The sequence below is a fragment of the Hyla sarda genome, chromosome 6, assembly GCF_029499605.1.
Source record: "Hyla sarda isolate aHylSar1 chromosome 6, aHylSar1.hap1, whole genome shotgun sequence".
Classification (NCBI taxonomy): Eukaryota; Metazoa; Chordata; class Amphibia; order Anura; family Hylidae; genus Hyla; species Hyla sarda.
Genome location: NC_079194.1, coordinates 279,938,452 through 279,954,626, shown reverse-complemented (window position 1 = coordinate 279,954,626; position 16,175 = coordinate 279,938,452). Strand labels below are relative to the sequence as shown.

The 16,175-nt window shown below is 43.7% G+C and overlaps 1 protein-coding gene across 1 annotated transcript in view; it reads left to right on the top strand.

The window, feature by feature from the left end:
• The window catches only part of CNIH2 (cornichon family AMPA receptor auxiliary protein 2), a 195,845-nt gene extending 180,386 nt beyond the window's left edge, over positions 1 to 15,459 (top strand). Inside the window, exons 5-7 of the mRNA XM_056527474.1 lie at positions 1,738 to 1,881; positions 14,598 to 14,650; positions 15,094 to 15,459. Coding sequence (XP_056383449.1) covers positions 1,738 to 1,881; positions 14,598 to 14,631 — 178 coding nt within the window. The 3' untranslated portion in view covers positions 14,632 to 14,650; positions 15,094 to 15,459. The remainder of the gene's footprint in view (positions 1 to 1,737; positions 1,882 to 14,597; positions 14,651 to 15,093) is intronic.
• Positions 15,460 to 16,175: the final 716 nt, after the last annotated feature.

Below are 16,175 nucleotides of genomic sequence, written 5' to 3'. Positions count from 1 at the left end.
GCATATTATCAGACAAAACAATGCAGCAATGTATATTACGGAGCCCGTGAAGGAGGCACCCAATGGCCCATACAACTCAAGTGTGAACACAGCCTTATTGTCATACTTTTTTGTAGTATGCTATTTTTTTTTTTGCCCTGCAACTGCTTTTCTTTAGATCGTGATTTATATATATATATATATATATATATATATATATATATATATATATATATACAGTAGTCCCTCAAGTTACAATATTAATTGGTTCCAGGATGACCATTGTATGTTGAAACCATTGTATGTTGAGACCAGAACTCTATGGAAACCTGGTAATTGGTTCTGAAGTCACCAAAATGTCATCCAAAAATAGGAAAAAGTGAGGATTAAAGAAAACTAAGTAGATAACTAATACAGATAAAGCAAATCCTTATATATAAAAGTAATAAAGATCTGCTGAGAGCTGTAAATCACTGTCTATTTCAGTGTTTCCCAACCAGAGTGTCTCCAGCTGTTGCAAAACTACAACTCCCAGCATGCCCGGACAGCCTTCGGCTGTCCGGGCATGCTGGGAGTTGTAGTTTTGCAACAGCTGGAGGCACCCTCTTTGGAAAACACTGGTCTATGTAGAGGACAGAAGCTTCTTCAGGGTCCTGTACAGTACACGCAGTGTCCTAAAAAAAAAAGGAAAATGGAGCCGCCCTTACCTGGTGTCCAAAGGAGCAGCTAACCCTGGTACAGGTAAAGAGTACAGAACATGTAATACCTCCCTGTACTGTAGGGGGCGCTACCAGACACCAGTCAGTGCATGCACTTTAGGAATACACGGTTTTCATCAGTGAAATATCCATTCTGATTGGTCGGTTCTTCCAGCCATTGACACGTTTCGCAGATTCCATAGCATTGTATGTTGAGTCTGGTTTCAAGTTACAATGGTCCAGAAAAGTCCATTGTATGGTGAAACTATTGTATGTTGAGGCCATTGTAAGTTGAGGGATCACTGTATATATATATATATATATATATATATATATATATCTATATATATATATATCTATATATATATATATACATATATATAAAGTACAAATAGATGCAGCACACCACAACTTGAAAATCACGGTGCAAAATTTATTCCATAGTGTATTCCAATAGACAACGTTTCACCAGCCTCACGCTGGCTTTTTCATATATATAAGATTATAATAAAAATATAGGAATGGATGTGGCTGAAGGACTTTGCCTCCAGTTAAAGTCCCATAGAAACAAAGTATACTTCACGTACAAAGAACAACAGCTCTCACATTTGACATTTACAGCTGACGTAAAGAGACACTGCATGGGGGAAACGTCAACCGGTTGCTATAGCAAACCTCGGAAATTAGAGTCTTGGTGAATTCAAGGCTTTGACGTTTGTTGCATCGGTAGCTGCCTTCACCTGCCTGACCTGCAGCTCTTCTGATGCCATTTGGAAATTTCAGGCGGGAAACTCATCCTTCTTCATAAGCTTAGATACACTTTAATAGGATCTGTTGATTCATAATCCTTTAATCCTTTTCTTTTTTTTGCAGAAAACCATAAGTATGAACCCAGCCTGAAAACGTTTTATAAACTGTCTTTAAAAGGACAGTCTACTTCAGTCCAAACATTTTCATTTATTAGAACATGTGAATGGTATAAAGTGGGGGAGAGACCGTGAGGATGATTCCTATTGCTACAGTAGATGAACTAATACAAATATTTGGCGGCTTCTCTTAGGTATTTCCACCGACCTGCTGATGGTTCAGAAGTTATGTTTGATCCAGTGTCCATAATGAATGTGGACATTTTGAATTATTGCCAGAAGGAGGCTTGGTGTAAACTGGCATTCTACTTGCTGTCCTTCTTCTACTACCTGTACAGGTAAGTTATTGGTTAAAAATAATAACATCCTATAATGAGGATACACTAAAGCTGGCCATAGACATGAGATACTTATCTGCAGGTCATTGGCAGATCCAGCTATTTTCGTAATATCTACGGTTAATCTTAAACTGCCCCTACACAAAAAATAGAGGCCAGTGGAAATGGATGATTTGGGGAATTTCGGCCAACCATCACTTGTAAATGACATGAAACTGATCATTTACAATAGCCAATGAATAGTCTACCAAACATTTGGTCGACAACATTGGACCAACAAACAAGTGTATGGCATGGTCGTCCAAATTTGGCCGGTTATTTGTCACATTGAACAAACTCACTGTCTTGTTGGTGGGATAGTTCAGAAAGTCCCATGTATACATAAAGCTTTATGGCCATGACCACCACAGAAATCAAATTGATCTCAAAAGTTGAGCTAGATCGGCCAAAGGTCTGTAAAGATGTGCATTATATGGAGAAAAGTTTTGGGCCCAATCTCTTAATCATTATAATTCGGTGTTCCTCTCAATCCTATGACCACAGGTTCTAAAGAGCTCAGTGAATTCCAGTGTGATTCTGTAATAGGATCCACCACTGCAAGTCAGTTCCAGACATTTCTTCCCTCCTAGATCTTGATATAGAAATTATATATTTAAGATGTAGAAGTGTTTAGAAACCACAGCAACAACAGCCACTAAGTAGAGACCACATTAAGTTACAGAGCGGGGTGACCAAGTGCTGAGTTTAAAGGGGTACTCCGCCCCTAGACATCTTATCCCCTATCCAAAGGATAGGGGATAACATGTCTGATCACAGGGGTCCCGCTGCCGGGACCTGCTGCGATCTTCATGCAGCATCCGGCGTTCTAAACAGTATGTTTAGAACGCTGGGTTCCCGGGGCAGGGGTCATGACATCACGCCACACCCCCTCCATTCATATCCATGGGACATAAGGTATAGACATGAATGGAGATGTGGTGTGACATCACGAGGGGGGCATGGGATCCCCTTTGGATAGGGGATAAGATGTCTAGGGGAGGAGTAGCCATTTAGACCTCATTTGGCATTAAAAATCTGCTTAAAAACTGTGCCCTGCTAGGAGCTTCATGGCATTGGTTTCCATGTTAAGAAGCTACATGCAAGTGTTACATCACCAAGCACAATGCTAATCGCCAAATAAAGTAATGTAAAGCCGAATTCCAGGAGAACATTACTGCCTGACTGCATTGTGCCAGCTGAAAAGTTTGGTAGAAGAGGCATAATTTTATGGGTTTGTTTTCAGGACTAGCCCCCTCGATGGCCTAGTGGAGGGACATCTTACAGCTTCAGCATGGCAAGACATAATGGACAGTTGAATGATTCCAGAATTATGGGTTTGGGTTTAGGCCTTTTTTGTTCAAGCATGGCTGTGCCTGAGGGCAAGGTCCATAAAGATATGGTTGGGTAAGTTTGGTGTGGTAGAGCTTGACTAGCCCATGTACATAAAATGGCTCTCTGTGAGATCTTGTGGGTGAACGGGTAGGGTCATACCCCATAAAAAATATTGTGGCCCCCACAAAGCTCTGACCTCATCCCCATCTAACACCTTTGGAATAACCAAGAATGGAAATTGTAAGACAGGCCCTCTTGAACATTGATCAGTTTCTGACCCCGCAAATGCTCTTCTGGATGAAGGGGCATAAGTTCCCAAAGGCACCTCCAAAATCTTGTAGAAAGGCTTCCTAGACGAGTGGAAGCTGGTATACCTGCAGTTTATAGATTTTTGCTCCATATTAATGTCTATGGATTTAGAAAGGAATGTCCTAAAGGCTCCTGTAGGTGTAATATGTAGGTGTCCTAATACTATTTTTCATATAACGTATGTCATATCTATGGCCAGACTCATACTAAAACTGTTTGCGTATAGAAGGCAGGGGAGAGGGGAACAGGTATGAGAAGTGAACATTTTATTAATTTTACACTTCATAATCAGGCTTCATTATCTCTCATTTTGGCTGCCACCATAATGTTTAATAGGTATAATTATCACCATGTCATTCTCATCAACAGGATCACTTACATGAAGCTTTCAGAATTATCTCCTTCCCATCTGCAGACATAAGTAAAGATAGAATTTTAGTTGCTGTGTAGGAGGCAAGAAAGGTGCATGGAGTATTGGAATTAAAGAGGTTATTCCAACTCGAAAAGTTATTTCTTATCCACAGGCTAGAGGATAACTAACTGATCTATGAAGGTCTGATCACTGGGACCCCCACCAATCCCAAGAGCAGAGTTCATATGTCCCCCAAATTAATGGGAACATTTACCTGCAGCCAGCGTGTGTGTGTGCAGTTAGCATATGCGCTGGTTGGTGCCAGGGGTGAACTGACAACTCATAGGGCCCTCAGGCAATAGATGATCATGAGGCCCCATGAGTTCAGCTCATAATCATCAACCAATGATGCTGGCCGGTGTCCAGCATTAAAGGGGTACGCCCCCTCCTTCTGACATCACGATACTCCGGCCCCGTGATCGTGAGTCATCAGACACAGAGCGATCTTCGCTCTGTGAGGCTGATTATCGGTGGGTGCTGCATGAGAGATTGCGTGGGTCCCCAGCAGTGGGACACCCGCGATCAGACATCTTATCCTTTAGATAGGGGATAAAATGTCGGCCGGAGTACACCTTTAACTCTTTAGACACCGCAATCGAAGTTGATTGCCGCATCTAAAATGGAAAAACCTCATCCTGTTCAGCTAAGAGGAAGGCGGAAAGGTCCTTACCTCCCTCCGTCTGTCTCATCAGTGCTCCAGTAGTGCAGGCAGCCTGTAATAATGGACCATCGATAACAGTGGTCAAAGCTGTTCTTTCGCACAAAGCTGTTCTTTCTATATGCATATCAGTGTTTGCAATCTAACGATCACATGTAATGGTCTCCTATGGACTAAGAAATTGTGATGAAAAATGAAAAAAAAAAAAAAAAGAAGGTAATTAATGTAAATAAGCCCCTTATCTAATAAAATATTGAATGTCCTCCTTTTTCCATTTTTTAAATAAAACATGAACATATGTGGTATTGTGGTAGAGGGTGATGGAATTACCCTAGGGCCAGATGGCATTAATCCCTTGTATTCATGATGCATGGGCGTGGTTTATCCACAATACCACCCGAAGGTATACCGCTAGATCCTGGGCTAGGCACGGGGACAGAGATGACTCTGACGCCAAGTTACGGACAACGGTAGTTTTACTGAGTGACAGATGGTACAGTCTATTCAGTTCAGCCAGGCCCACGGAGGGGGTCTATTCAGTTCAGCCAGGCCCCCGGAGGTGACCAGTGACTTCAGAGACCATAAGGGCTTGCTGACAATGAGGTTGACAATGCTGTGGCTGTAGCTTACTTGTAGAATTGTGGCTGCTGGACTGACTTGAGGCCTCCTATGGACTCCAGACACACAATAGGACTTGACTGCGCTGCATCTCAGCAGAAAGAGAGAGAAGAGACTCTTCCCAGGGCTTTTATAGGAGAGACTCTGGTGGGGTCCCATAGGTCACCCTTAACTCACATGGTCACTGATACCTCCTGGGTAACAACTCACATGACAACTGGGGATCACATGTTAACCTCTCTTAAAGTGATAACACTTTCTATATGCATTGTACAGTATAACACATGGCAAACAATATATACATAAGGGGACACTGTAAGGAGGCTGTCTGACAGGGCAGCAAGGGTACGGGGGCACCACTCCCGTACTGGGCCACCACAAACTCCCACTCTTAAACACAGCTGTCTTTGGCACCCAGTCCTGGAGGGTGGAAGACTGAAAGTGGCCACTGGGGTCTGGTGATGACAGTTCCTAGGGCATTATTGTCAAATGTCCTTCACAGGTCTGAATATGGAAACATAACTTGGGCCGAGTCCATGTAGCACTTTGTGAAAATGTCCATACATGCTCCTTGTGCTAATGGGACATAAACATGAGGGATTCATTACCCTTGTAACTGAATTATTAACACAATTAAACATACTTAAACACATTTGCTGTGGATTGGGCTGCCGGAGGCTCTCTACCAAATTCCTTAGCTACTGGGGCCCATTGGCACTAGGTACTTCTCCCCAGAACTCTATACATGTTTTCAACCATACAACAATGTTACCTTTGTATACAGCAACTCTGTCTCTATATGTGCTTTATTTATACCTCAGAGTACCCTGTACATGTGGACAGGAAAAACTATTAGACATATGTACACTAGACAATTGTGGACTGGTAATATACATCCTGGCTGCAGTTCTAACTAGCTATTACATGTGACTAGTCTATATCCAAGCTCTATGTACATCACTAAATTAGTTATGTGTGAACTGACTAGATTGGACTATATGTTGTACAACTTTATATATGGTACGGCAACTTATTTTCTATACCGAGCTGGTATTTGTCCCTGCGCCGACCTTTGGGATCTGTGCAACACCACCTCTGGAGAATCTGGAACTCTTGAGGTTTCTGGAGCTCTTGGGACTTCTGGCGTTGCAGCTGACTCTTCCTTAGTGAACTCAGGAGCTGGTACTAGTTCAGGACTGGCTGGAGAGTTGCTGGCAGCAGTGCTGGAGAAGCTGAAGACAGGGTTGGCACCCTGGAGGCTGGTGTATAGGCCGGAGCCAACGGTGAAAAGACTGGGTCTGGTGTGGAGACTAGTGTGGGTTGAACCACCCTCGGGGTTGGTGAGACACAGAAGATCACAGGCTGATTTGATGAAAACATGGGGAAATCCATATATGGGTGGATTCCCTCGCCCGGGACATACTCTCTTGCAGGTCTGACAGCTGGAGAAGGCAGTACTGGGAGCACTGGTAGATCTTCTTTGAGACAACTCGATTCAATTCCGGTGAACGAATTGTGGCTCATACCCAGGTTTTTGTACTTCGCACACATCAGACTCAGGATAGGGTATGGCAGTCACTGTGTATAGTTCTGTCTTCCAGATAGAGTCTAACTTGTTAGTCCTTGGAAACTTCCGTAGCCAGACTTTGATCACCCAATTGAAGTGGTTTGGCAGTGGCATGTCGGTTATAGTCCTCTTGTTGTCTCTGTTGAGCATCGCCCATCTTCTTGCTGACTTCTTCTTTGGCTTCTTGGATCCTTCACTGGTGGTCAGAGACCCATTCCAGGGAGGCTTGCGGAGAGTTGTTGAACGCAGCCTGGAGCCCAAATGTCCGGTCTTTAGGCAGCTGCCCATGTTGCCCCATAATCAAGTAGAAAGGGGTATACCCTGTATTGTTATATATCTCCAGTAATTCGGGCTGCAGTCAGGGCAACTATTGTTGTTTTGACACAGAGGCTGCTGGCAACATGTGGATAAAGACTTGATTGATGCGCTCACAGAGCCCGTTCCCCTGGGGATGGTAAGCGGTAGTCCGGAGTTTCTTGCAAGCATGGAATTGACATTACTCTTGGAAGAGTTGGGCCTTGAAGGCCATTCCTTGGTCCATTAGGACAGACTCTGGACACCCAAGGGTCTGCACCCAATTGGAATAGAATATCTGGGCCGCTGTCTTGGCTGTGAGATCTTTGACGGGTACAACGACAACCCATTTGGAGTAATGATCCACCAAGGTGAGAGTATAAGTATACCCGGACCGGGTAGGAGAAAATTTGACATGGTCTAGTGAGACCCACTGGTTGGGCCTTTCACTCTGGATGGAATGGAGGGGTGCTCTTGCGTCCTTGCATACATTCTTGGTGACTTTACAGACAGCACATTCACTGCTCCATTTCTCAATGTCACTCCGCATTCAGATCCAATAGAATCCTCGCCTGACAGTAGCTTCAGTCTTGTGGACTCCAAAGTGTCACGACTGATCATGAAATGCGTTGAGGACCATCGTCGTGTCTCTTCAGGGAACCAGAATCTGATGAAGTCGATCACCAGAGACCGGATCCAAAGAATTTCGGTACAACAGTCCTTTGTGCACAAACAGTCGCTTCCTCTGTCTCCCCGACATTTCAGCTCATAATCACACTGGGCCCGGTGAAGACAGGTTAGTACCTTATTCGCCAGAAGGTAGTCCAACAGATTCCCCATGAATCAACTTTCATCTTGAAGGGTCTTCCAGGTGTACAGGTCTTCTTTAACCTTTTCGGACCTGGGTTCACCATCTTTCAGGGCGGTCACAACATTCTGGTTCACAAACCGTTGATAAAATGGGGGCATCTCCATGTCTTCCCACACGTCTTTGACAGGTGGTTCTTCGCTGGGGGTCATTCGAGATAGTACATAGGCATTGACGTTTGACTTGCCGCTTCCGTAATTGATAGTGAAGCTGTAATTGGCCAAACTTGAAGCCCATTGCTGTTCAATGGCACCCAATTTGGCAGTGTTCAGGTGGGCTAACGGGTTATTGTCCATGTAGACAGTGAATGGCATGGCGGCCAAATAGTCTTTGAACTTTTCGGTCACGGCTTAGACCAGGGCAAGAAGTTCCAACTTGAATGAGCTGTAATTAGCATTGTTCTTCTCTGCTCCTTGCAGGTTATGACTGGCATAAGCAATTACTCGCTCTTGTCCATCCTGGACATGTGATAGGACTGCTCCCAGACCTTCAAAACTGGCATCAGTTTATAGCATCAGGAATAGCTGACTGTAGTCTGGATACGCCAGGATGGGTGGTTCTGTCAACAAATGTTTAAGGGCTCGGAAAGCTGTCTCTTGCTCTTCGGCCCATTCAATCGGTAGTCTTCCATTATAATTCTCCTTTGCCGTACCCCATAGGAGAGCTGTGAGGGGTTCTGCAATCTGGGCGAAGTGTGGGATGAAGCGGCGGTAGTAGCTGGCAAATCTCAGGAAGCTCCTGACATCTTTCAACGTGCGCGGGGTTGTCCAGTTCTTGACGACTTCCACTTTTCAGGATTGGGCTGGACTTCCTCTGCGCTGACAACATGATCCAAGTAATGGACTTGAGGTTTGAGCAAATGACACTTTGACGGTTTAATCTTCAGTCCATGCTTGATTAGGACTTGAAGGACATCTGACAGATGGCTTGAGGTGTTCCTGGTAGGACTTGGAATACACAATGACATCGTCCAAGTACAATAGGGCACTTTGAAAATTCAGATGGCCCAGGCACCTTTCCATCAGACACTGGAACGTAGCAGGGCCATTGCACAGCCCAAATGGCATACTTTTAAGCTCAAACAGTCCCATGGGTGTCACAAAAGTGGTCTTTTCCCAGTCCTCCCCGGCCATGGGCACTTGCCAGTATCCGCTGGTTAAGTCCAGGGTGGAGAAGTAAGCAGCAGACCCTAGGGCTGTGACTGACTCCTCGATAATTGGCAAAGGATAAGCATCTTTATGTGTAACGTTGTTCAGTTTCCTGTAGTCAACACAGAAGCGGATGGTGCCGTCTTTCTTCTTTACCAGGACAAGTGGTGTCGCCCAGGGGCTCTGACTTTCTTGCATCACGTCTGTCTCTTTAATGTTGGCCAGCATATTCTTGACATTCTGATACATGCCTGGAGTGACTATACGGTGTCTTTCCTTGATAGGTGGGCTGTCACCTGTGAGGATTCGGTGCTGTATCATTGAAGTTTTCCCAAAGTCTATGGGGTGCTTGCTGAAAGCCTCATTGTACCTGTTGGCAACATTGTTGATACCATTGACTTGATCCCTTGGGGTAGTGTCGTCTCCGACCTGGAGTTGCGCCCACCAGGGATCTGGAGGGCTCACACTGGATCCTTCGGCCACTTGAGCTGCACGCTGTCACAATGTCCTTCGACTCTAGGAGGTACAGCTGAGCTACCGGAATGTATTTGGGTAAGACAGTAGCAGAATCAGACAGGTTTAGTAACAACACCGGCACTCTCCCTTTGGTGACAGTGACATGGCTTCTTGCAGCTTGGACAAGAGGATGATCTTCTAGTTGCATAAGTTCCAGCAGGACCTGATAGTCCCTATTCTTGACTCCGGGACGTGCACAACACCAGATAATAGTCTCTTTGTTGGGTTGTAACGTCACCAACCTGATGTCTTGAACTCGTACTTAGCAGATTTCACCTTGCTTGTTGGCAAATTTCTGCTCTGCCTGTAGAACTTTCAAGTGGTGCTGCGCAGCCCACTGGCCTGAAGGGGACAGATAGGGAAGAGAGGCATGCAAGGCTTCTAATATTTCGGCAAATTTATTTTCATAATGTTCATCCCTAATATAAACTTGGCAGACCCCTTATCTGTCACATTAGTTACAATCACTCCCTGCCCAGTAAGTACATGCTTTCCCACCTGAATGGATGGCTCCCAGTAACTATATCTGGGGAATGGTTGCTATTACCTGCTACTACCCTGAAATTTACATCTTCAGGCTCACACAGCAAACAAGCATCCCAATGCTGATAGAAAACATTTTTAACTCTGGTAGACACTTGGGACCCTGTATCTATCAAGGCCTCTAAAGGTACGCCTTCTAGAATGACTTTTACTTAGGGGAAGGAGGCGACATAAAGTGAGAGTCCTTATTTAGGTCGCTCGTGGGTTGGACCTGGTGACTGTTTTCCATAGGGCCGATCCTCGACCACAGGGTGAATCGTTTAAATCCCAGCACTGCATTTTCCAATGGCCGGGCTTGTTACATCAGGTGCAGAAAGGCTGCCTGCAAACACTGCGGGTGGCCACAAGGAGTTATTGGCAGGACGTGGAACGAATGTCTCTTCGCTCTTTGAAACTCCTAAACCAAGCGCCCCAGCAGCCCTACAGGTGACACATCACTGGCAGCGGCCTTCTGTGGGGATGGCCCAGTCCACTGGGCAAATGTCCGGCTTGCCCGATTGCTGTGCCAGTCTGGTCCTGGGCCCGACCTGAAAACTAAAAAAAAAGTGCAGGCAGCGCGGTCCCCTCTCAGGTGCGGGCCCTCGAGCAGTGCCCATGTGCCCGACCTGTCAGTCCGCCCCTGGTGGGGTGCACTGAATTTATCCTCTGATTTATCTGATTTTTGCACAAATGTACTCCAGTGACCAGCTGGCATAGGAATGTGTGTGAGCTTTAAACCAGGGGCTTCCTATCATTTGTGCAAATTTATGAAGTGAATTGCGCAACATAATAGACTTTGCACGGCAACTGGGAAAACCAGGCACTTGCGCAGCAGGTTTTCACATTGCACAAAAATCTGCACTAATGATAAATTCTCCCCTATATTTTGCTTGTCTTAGTAACCAATCGGAACAGCCTCTCTGTATCAAATATTTGCATAATAGGGGGGAGATTTATCAAAACCTGTGCAAAGCACAAGTTGCCCTGTTGCCCATAGAAACCAATCAGATCACTTCTTTCATTTTGCAGAGGCCTTGTTAAAAATGAAAACGATCTGATTGGTTGCTATGGGCAACTGAGCAACTTTTCCTTTGGACAGGTTTTGATAAATCTCCCCCTATATCTGCGACCTTGCCAAATGCTATATCGGTAGAACAGTTGCCTCTTGTGCAAATTCTCCTATAGAAATTGTATGCATGGTATGGACTAGCTCGTAATAAAATGTTACCTGAAATAGGTCTACGGTAAGTTTCACTCTAGAGCTGAGCAAAACATCTAATAAAAGAACAATATATATGTCCCATATGTGTGTGGAATAAGTGGCACAGTCGCTTCACTAAATGACGTCATCTAAATAACGCCCATATCACATAATATACAAACTAGTGTCCAGCACTACCACTACCTTATTGTCTTCAGATCATATCGCGAGGTCAGTGTTATCCTGTAAACTTTTTATTGCAAGTTGTTCTCCAAGGGTTAAAGGGGTTATCCAGGAATAGAAAAAAAGAGCAAATTTCTTTCAAAAACAGCTCCATGTCTATCTCCAGGTTGGATGTGGTATTACAACTTGGCTCCATTCACTTCAATGGAACTGAGCTGCAGAACCACACCCAACCTGGAGACAAACGGGGAACAGTTTTTGACAGAAATTAGCTCTGTTTCTCTATTTCTGGATAACCCCTTTAAATTCCTTGTCTTGTTGCTGTATCCAGAAGCCATTGTCATTAACTTTTTTCCTTTTTCCTCCTCGCCTTTTAATAGCCAAAACTCTTTCATTTTTTCATTTACACACCCATAAGAGGGCCTGTTTTTTGTGAGGTCAATTGTCTTTTGTAATTACTTCTTTCCATAACATATACAAAAAAAAAATTTAAAAAATTGTGAAGTGAAATTGTGAGGGGGGCTACTTTCTTACACCATGTCAAACTGACACGTTACCTTCATTCATTAGGTTGGCCAGATTACAACACTACTCAGTTTGCATAGTTTCTATCATGTTTTAATACTTTTTTTTTAATTGCCATTTTCTGACCCCTATGATCCCTGGGGCTTATTTTTTTGCGAAGCGACCGCAGGACACGGCGGCCGACAAGCCCCTTTCGCATGCTGCGACACAAAACATGTATATATATATTTTTTTTGTTTATGGAAGGGGCTCATTTATATAGGGGTTAACACTATTGTTTGGTTTTTTTTACACTTTGTATTATTCCTCATTATTAAATGGCTCATATAGTTCAATGTAGTACCTATGTACTGCATTGATCCATGAAATTTGCACTCTATTGGTAGAGCCTGCTGGCTGTCGGGGCATACTGGGAGTTGTATTTTTGCAACATCTGGAGGGCCTCACTTTGGAGACCACTGGTTTAGACAGCTGATCATTGTCTATTATGTAAGGAGACACATCATAATGCTGCTTCATTTCTTGCTCTGTTACCCTCTGAGGATATCTTGGGTCTGTGTTTTCATCAGGCCTGGCGATAATGTTTTATGAGTTTATTTTTATCAGTTTTTCTCTTACAAGTATTATTGCCATTAGATGCTGCCTTATCTGTAGAATCCCCATCACTCTCAGTTATGTCAGATGTTCCCAGTGATGTACAGTGGGGCAAAAAAGTATTTAGTCAGCCACCAATTGTGCAAGTTCTCCCACTTAAAAAGATGAGAGAGGCTGTAATTTCCATCATAGGTATACTTCAACTATGAGAGACAAAATGAGAAAAAAAATCCATAAAATCACATTGTCTGATTTTTAAAGAATTTATATGCAAATTATGGTGCAAAATAAGTATTTGCTCAATAACAAAAGTTCATCTCAATACTTCAAATGTTTTCTGTAAGTCTTCACAAGGTTTTCACACACTGTTGCTTGTGCTTTGGCCCATTGCAAATCTCCTCTAGAGCAGTGATGTTTAGGGGCTTTCGCTGGGCAACACAGACTTTCAACTCCCTCAAAAGGTTTTCTATGGGGTTGAGATCTGGAGACTAGCTAGGCTCCAGGACCTTGAAATGCTTCTTACGAAGCCACATGTACTGGCTTAAGCAGGGGGACATGTCTAGCACTGCATGATTTAAGTCCCTGGCGCCGTAGTGTGTTACTGATGGTAGCCTTTGTTACTGTGGTTCTGGGATTTTTGCTCACTGTCCTTGTGATCATTATGAAACCACAGGGTGAGATCTATCGTGGAGTCCCAGATCTAGGGAGATTATCAGTGGTCTTGTATGTCTTCCATTTTCTAATTATTGCTCCCACAGTTGATTTCTTCACACCAAGCTGCTTGCCTATTGCAGATTCAGTCTTCCCAGCCTGGTGCAGGTCTAAAATTTTGTTTCTGGTGTCTTTTGACAGCTCTTTGGTCTTGGCCATAGTGGAGTTTGAAGTGTGACTGTTTGAGGTTGTGGACAGGTGTATTTTATACTTATAACAAGTTTAAACAGGTGCCATTAATACAGGTAACTAGTGGAGGACAGGGGAGACTATTAAAGGGGTACTCCGTCCCTAGACATCTTATCCCCTATCCAAAGAATAGGGTATAAGATGTCAGATCGCAGGGGTCACGCCACTGGTGAGCCCCATGATCTCTCCTGCAGCACCCCCATATATATGCAGCACGGAGCTATGTTTGCTCCGTGGCTGATGATGGGCGATACAGGAGCCGGGGTATGGTGACGTCACGCCCTGCTCCCTCAATGCAAGTCTATGGGAGGGGGCGTGGCATCCATCAAGCCCCCTTCCATAGGTTTGTATTGAGGGGCAGGGCATGGCATCATGATACCCAGGCCCCTGTATCGCCCGTCATCAGACAAAGAGCAAACATAGCACCATGCTGCTGATATAGGGGGGTGCTGCAGGAGGTGGGACCCCTGCAGTCAGACATCTTATCTCCTATCCCTTGGATAGGGGATAAGATGTCTAGGGGTGGAGTACCCCTTTAAAGAAGACGTTACAGGTCTGTGAACGCCAGAAATCTTGCTTGCTTGTAGGTGACCAAACACTTATTTTCCACCATAATTTGCAAATACATTTTTTAAAAATCAGACAATGTGATTTTATGGATATTTTGTTCTCATTATGTCTCTCATAGTTGAGGTATACCTATGATGAAAATTACAGGCCTCTCTCATCTTTTCAAGTGGGAGAATTTGCACAATTGGTGGCTGACTAAATACTTTTTTGCCCCACTGTATCTTTTTTTTTAAAGAACCATGATTTTTGCCACCTTTCTTTACAATTGACTTGTTAATATTAACATATGTGAATTCGGATCAGACAAGGGTTTATTATTGCATGTGCTTTACTGTGTGAGACAAAATATCGAATTAATTCTTAGGCAAGGTGAATAAGTTATGTTCAAAACACAGCAACCTATACAAACCCTGCATACAAACAGCATCCTGTACTAATCCCACTTCTTCCTCGCACGCAGGGTGGGGGCCACTGTACGTTATGTCAGCGCGTAGGATGCTGTGCCTCTTGCTGGTGAGTGAATTGCCCTTAGCCCCTATAAATGCCCCCACTCCTAGACCTCTTCCTGTGCACCTCCACCTTCTGCATGCTTATATTGATATTCTGTCCTATATATTGTCCTGGAACAACACAGCCCCAATAATAAACCCCTATTGTATGAACATGGGCTCCCATATATTCCCACTCAAATGTTGATGTTTTTTTATGCAGCTTAATACCTTGATGCTAACACTTCTTTTTTTCTTTTTTTCCTGCTACACTTTACCTCTACAACTAACTTCCCTTAATTTTGCCCCTGCCCTTATTTCCCCAATTCTCATTGCTTCATCGTGTCTCTCTTATGTTCTTGCTGTGCCCCCAATATATATTTGGTCATCTTGTCTACTTCCATGTTATGTCACTGCCCGTGCCCTCTCGTGCGCCCTACCTTGGTGTTGCCCTCTGTCTTTCCTCAGTATGATATACACACTCGTCACTTTTTGAATCTTGCCAGTCCGGATGTGTGAATTCAGGAGATAGAAGATCGAAAAGTAAGAGAGAGTTGGAAATCTTGGCTGACGAACAAGACCTGAAGGGCATCCTTCCAGTTTGCCTACTAGATTATTTTCTCTACCCCTGTCCATCTCTCTCTTTCTTGTCGGCCCTTCCCATTCTTTTTTTAATTTTTTTTTCTATTTTTTTTTCTCATTTTTGTCACTTCCTATTTTAGACTGCTGCTGGCTTACAGCTCTTATTTGTCTGTTTGAAGTCTGTGACTTTATTTCTCCAGATACTGTGTGACGTTTATTGTCAATAAAGGATATATCTATATATAAATAAAACGGTTGTCATTTTTAAATTCACATTTGTTTAAAAAGAGTAAATGTTATTAAAAAAAACAACTTTACATAAACCAATTGGAACAAAAAATTTAATAATATTCCTTACTAGAGAAAAATGCCTCCTTCTCCACTTTCTTTTCCATGTCTGCCTTCTTATCTGTTCTCTCTCTCTCATATCTCCAAGGGAAAGCCATATAGCATAGAGTATGTGGACTTTTTACTTCAGTGAGGGATTCCATTATGCTGCCAATAGAAGTCTATGAAGTGGGAGGGAGAAGAAGAAATGAAGTTCAGGGAGAGAGTTAGAAACACAGACACTTATTAGGCTCCTTTCCACCTTTGCCTTCTTATCAGTTCCTTCTCTCAATTTCTAATGAGATTATATGGACTTTCTGTTTCACTGAGGGATCAGTTACCCTGTCCTTAGAAGTCTATAAAAAGGGGAGGGGGAAGAGGAAGGAAGTGCTGGGGGCGAGCTAGAAACGCAGACACAGACACTGATGACTTACTGCTAATTTACTGTGCTGGATTTACAGCTTAATCTGTTCAGTACTGCTCCATAATTTCCCTCATGCTGCTGTTACTTCTAAGTGTTTACTACAGGGGGTAGGGTAGCAGGATTCCCTGTTATTTGTGAGCCCAGTCTATGGAAAAACCTTAGCAGCTAGTATTAACTGAGTCATGAGCTGAGTTCAGGGAAAGGTAACCAAGATGGA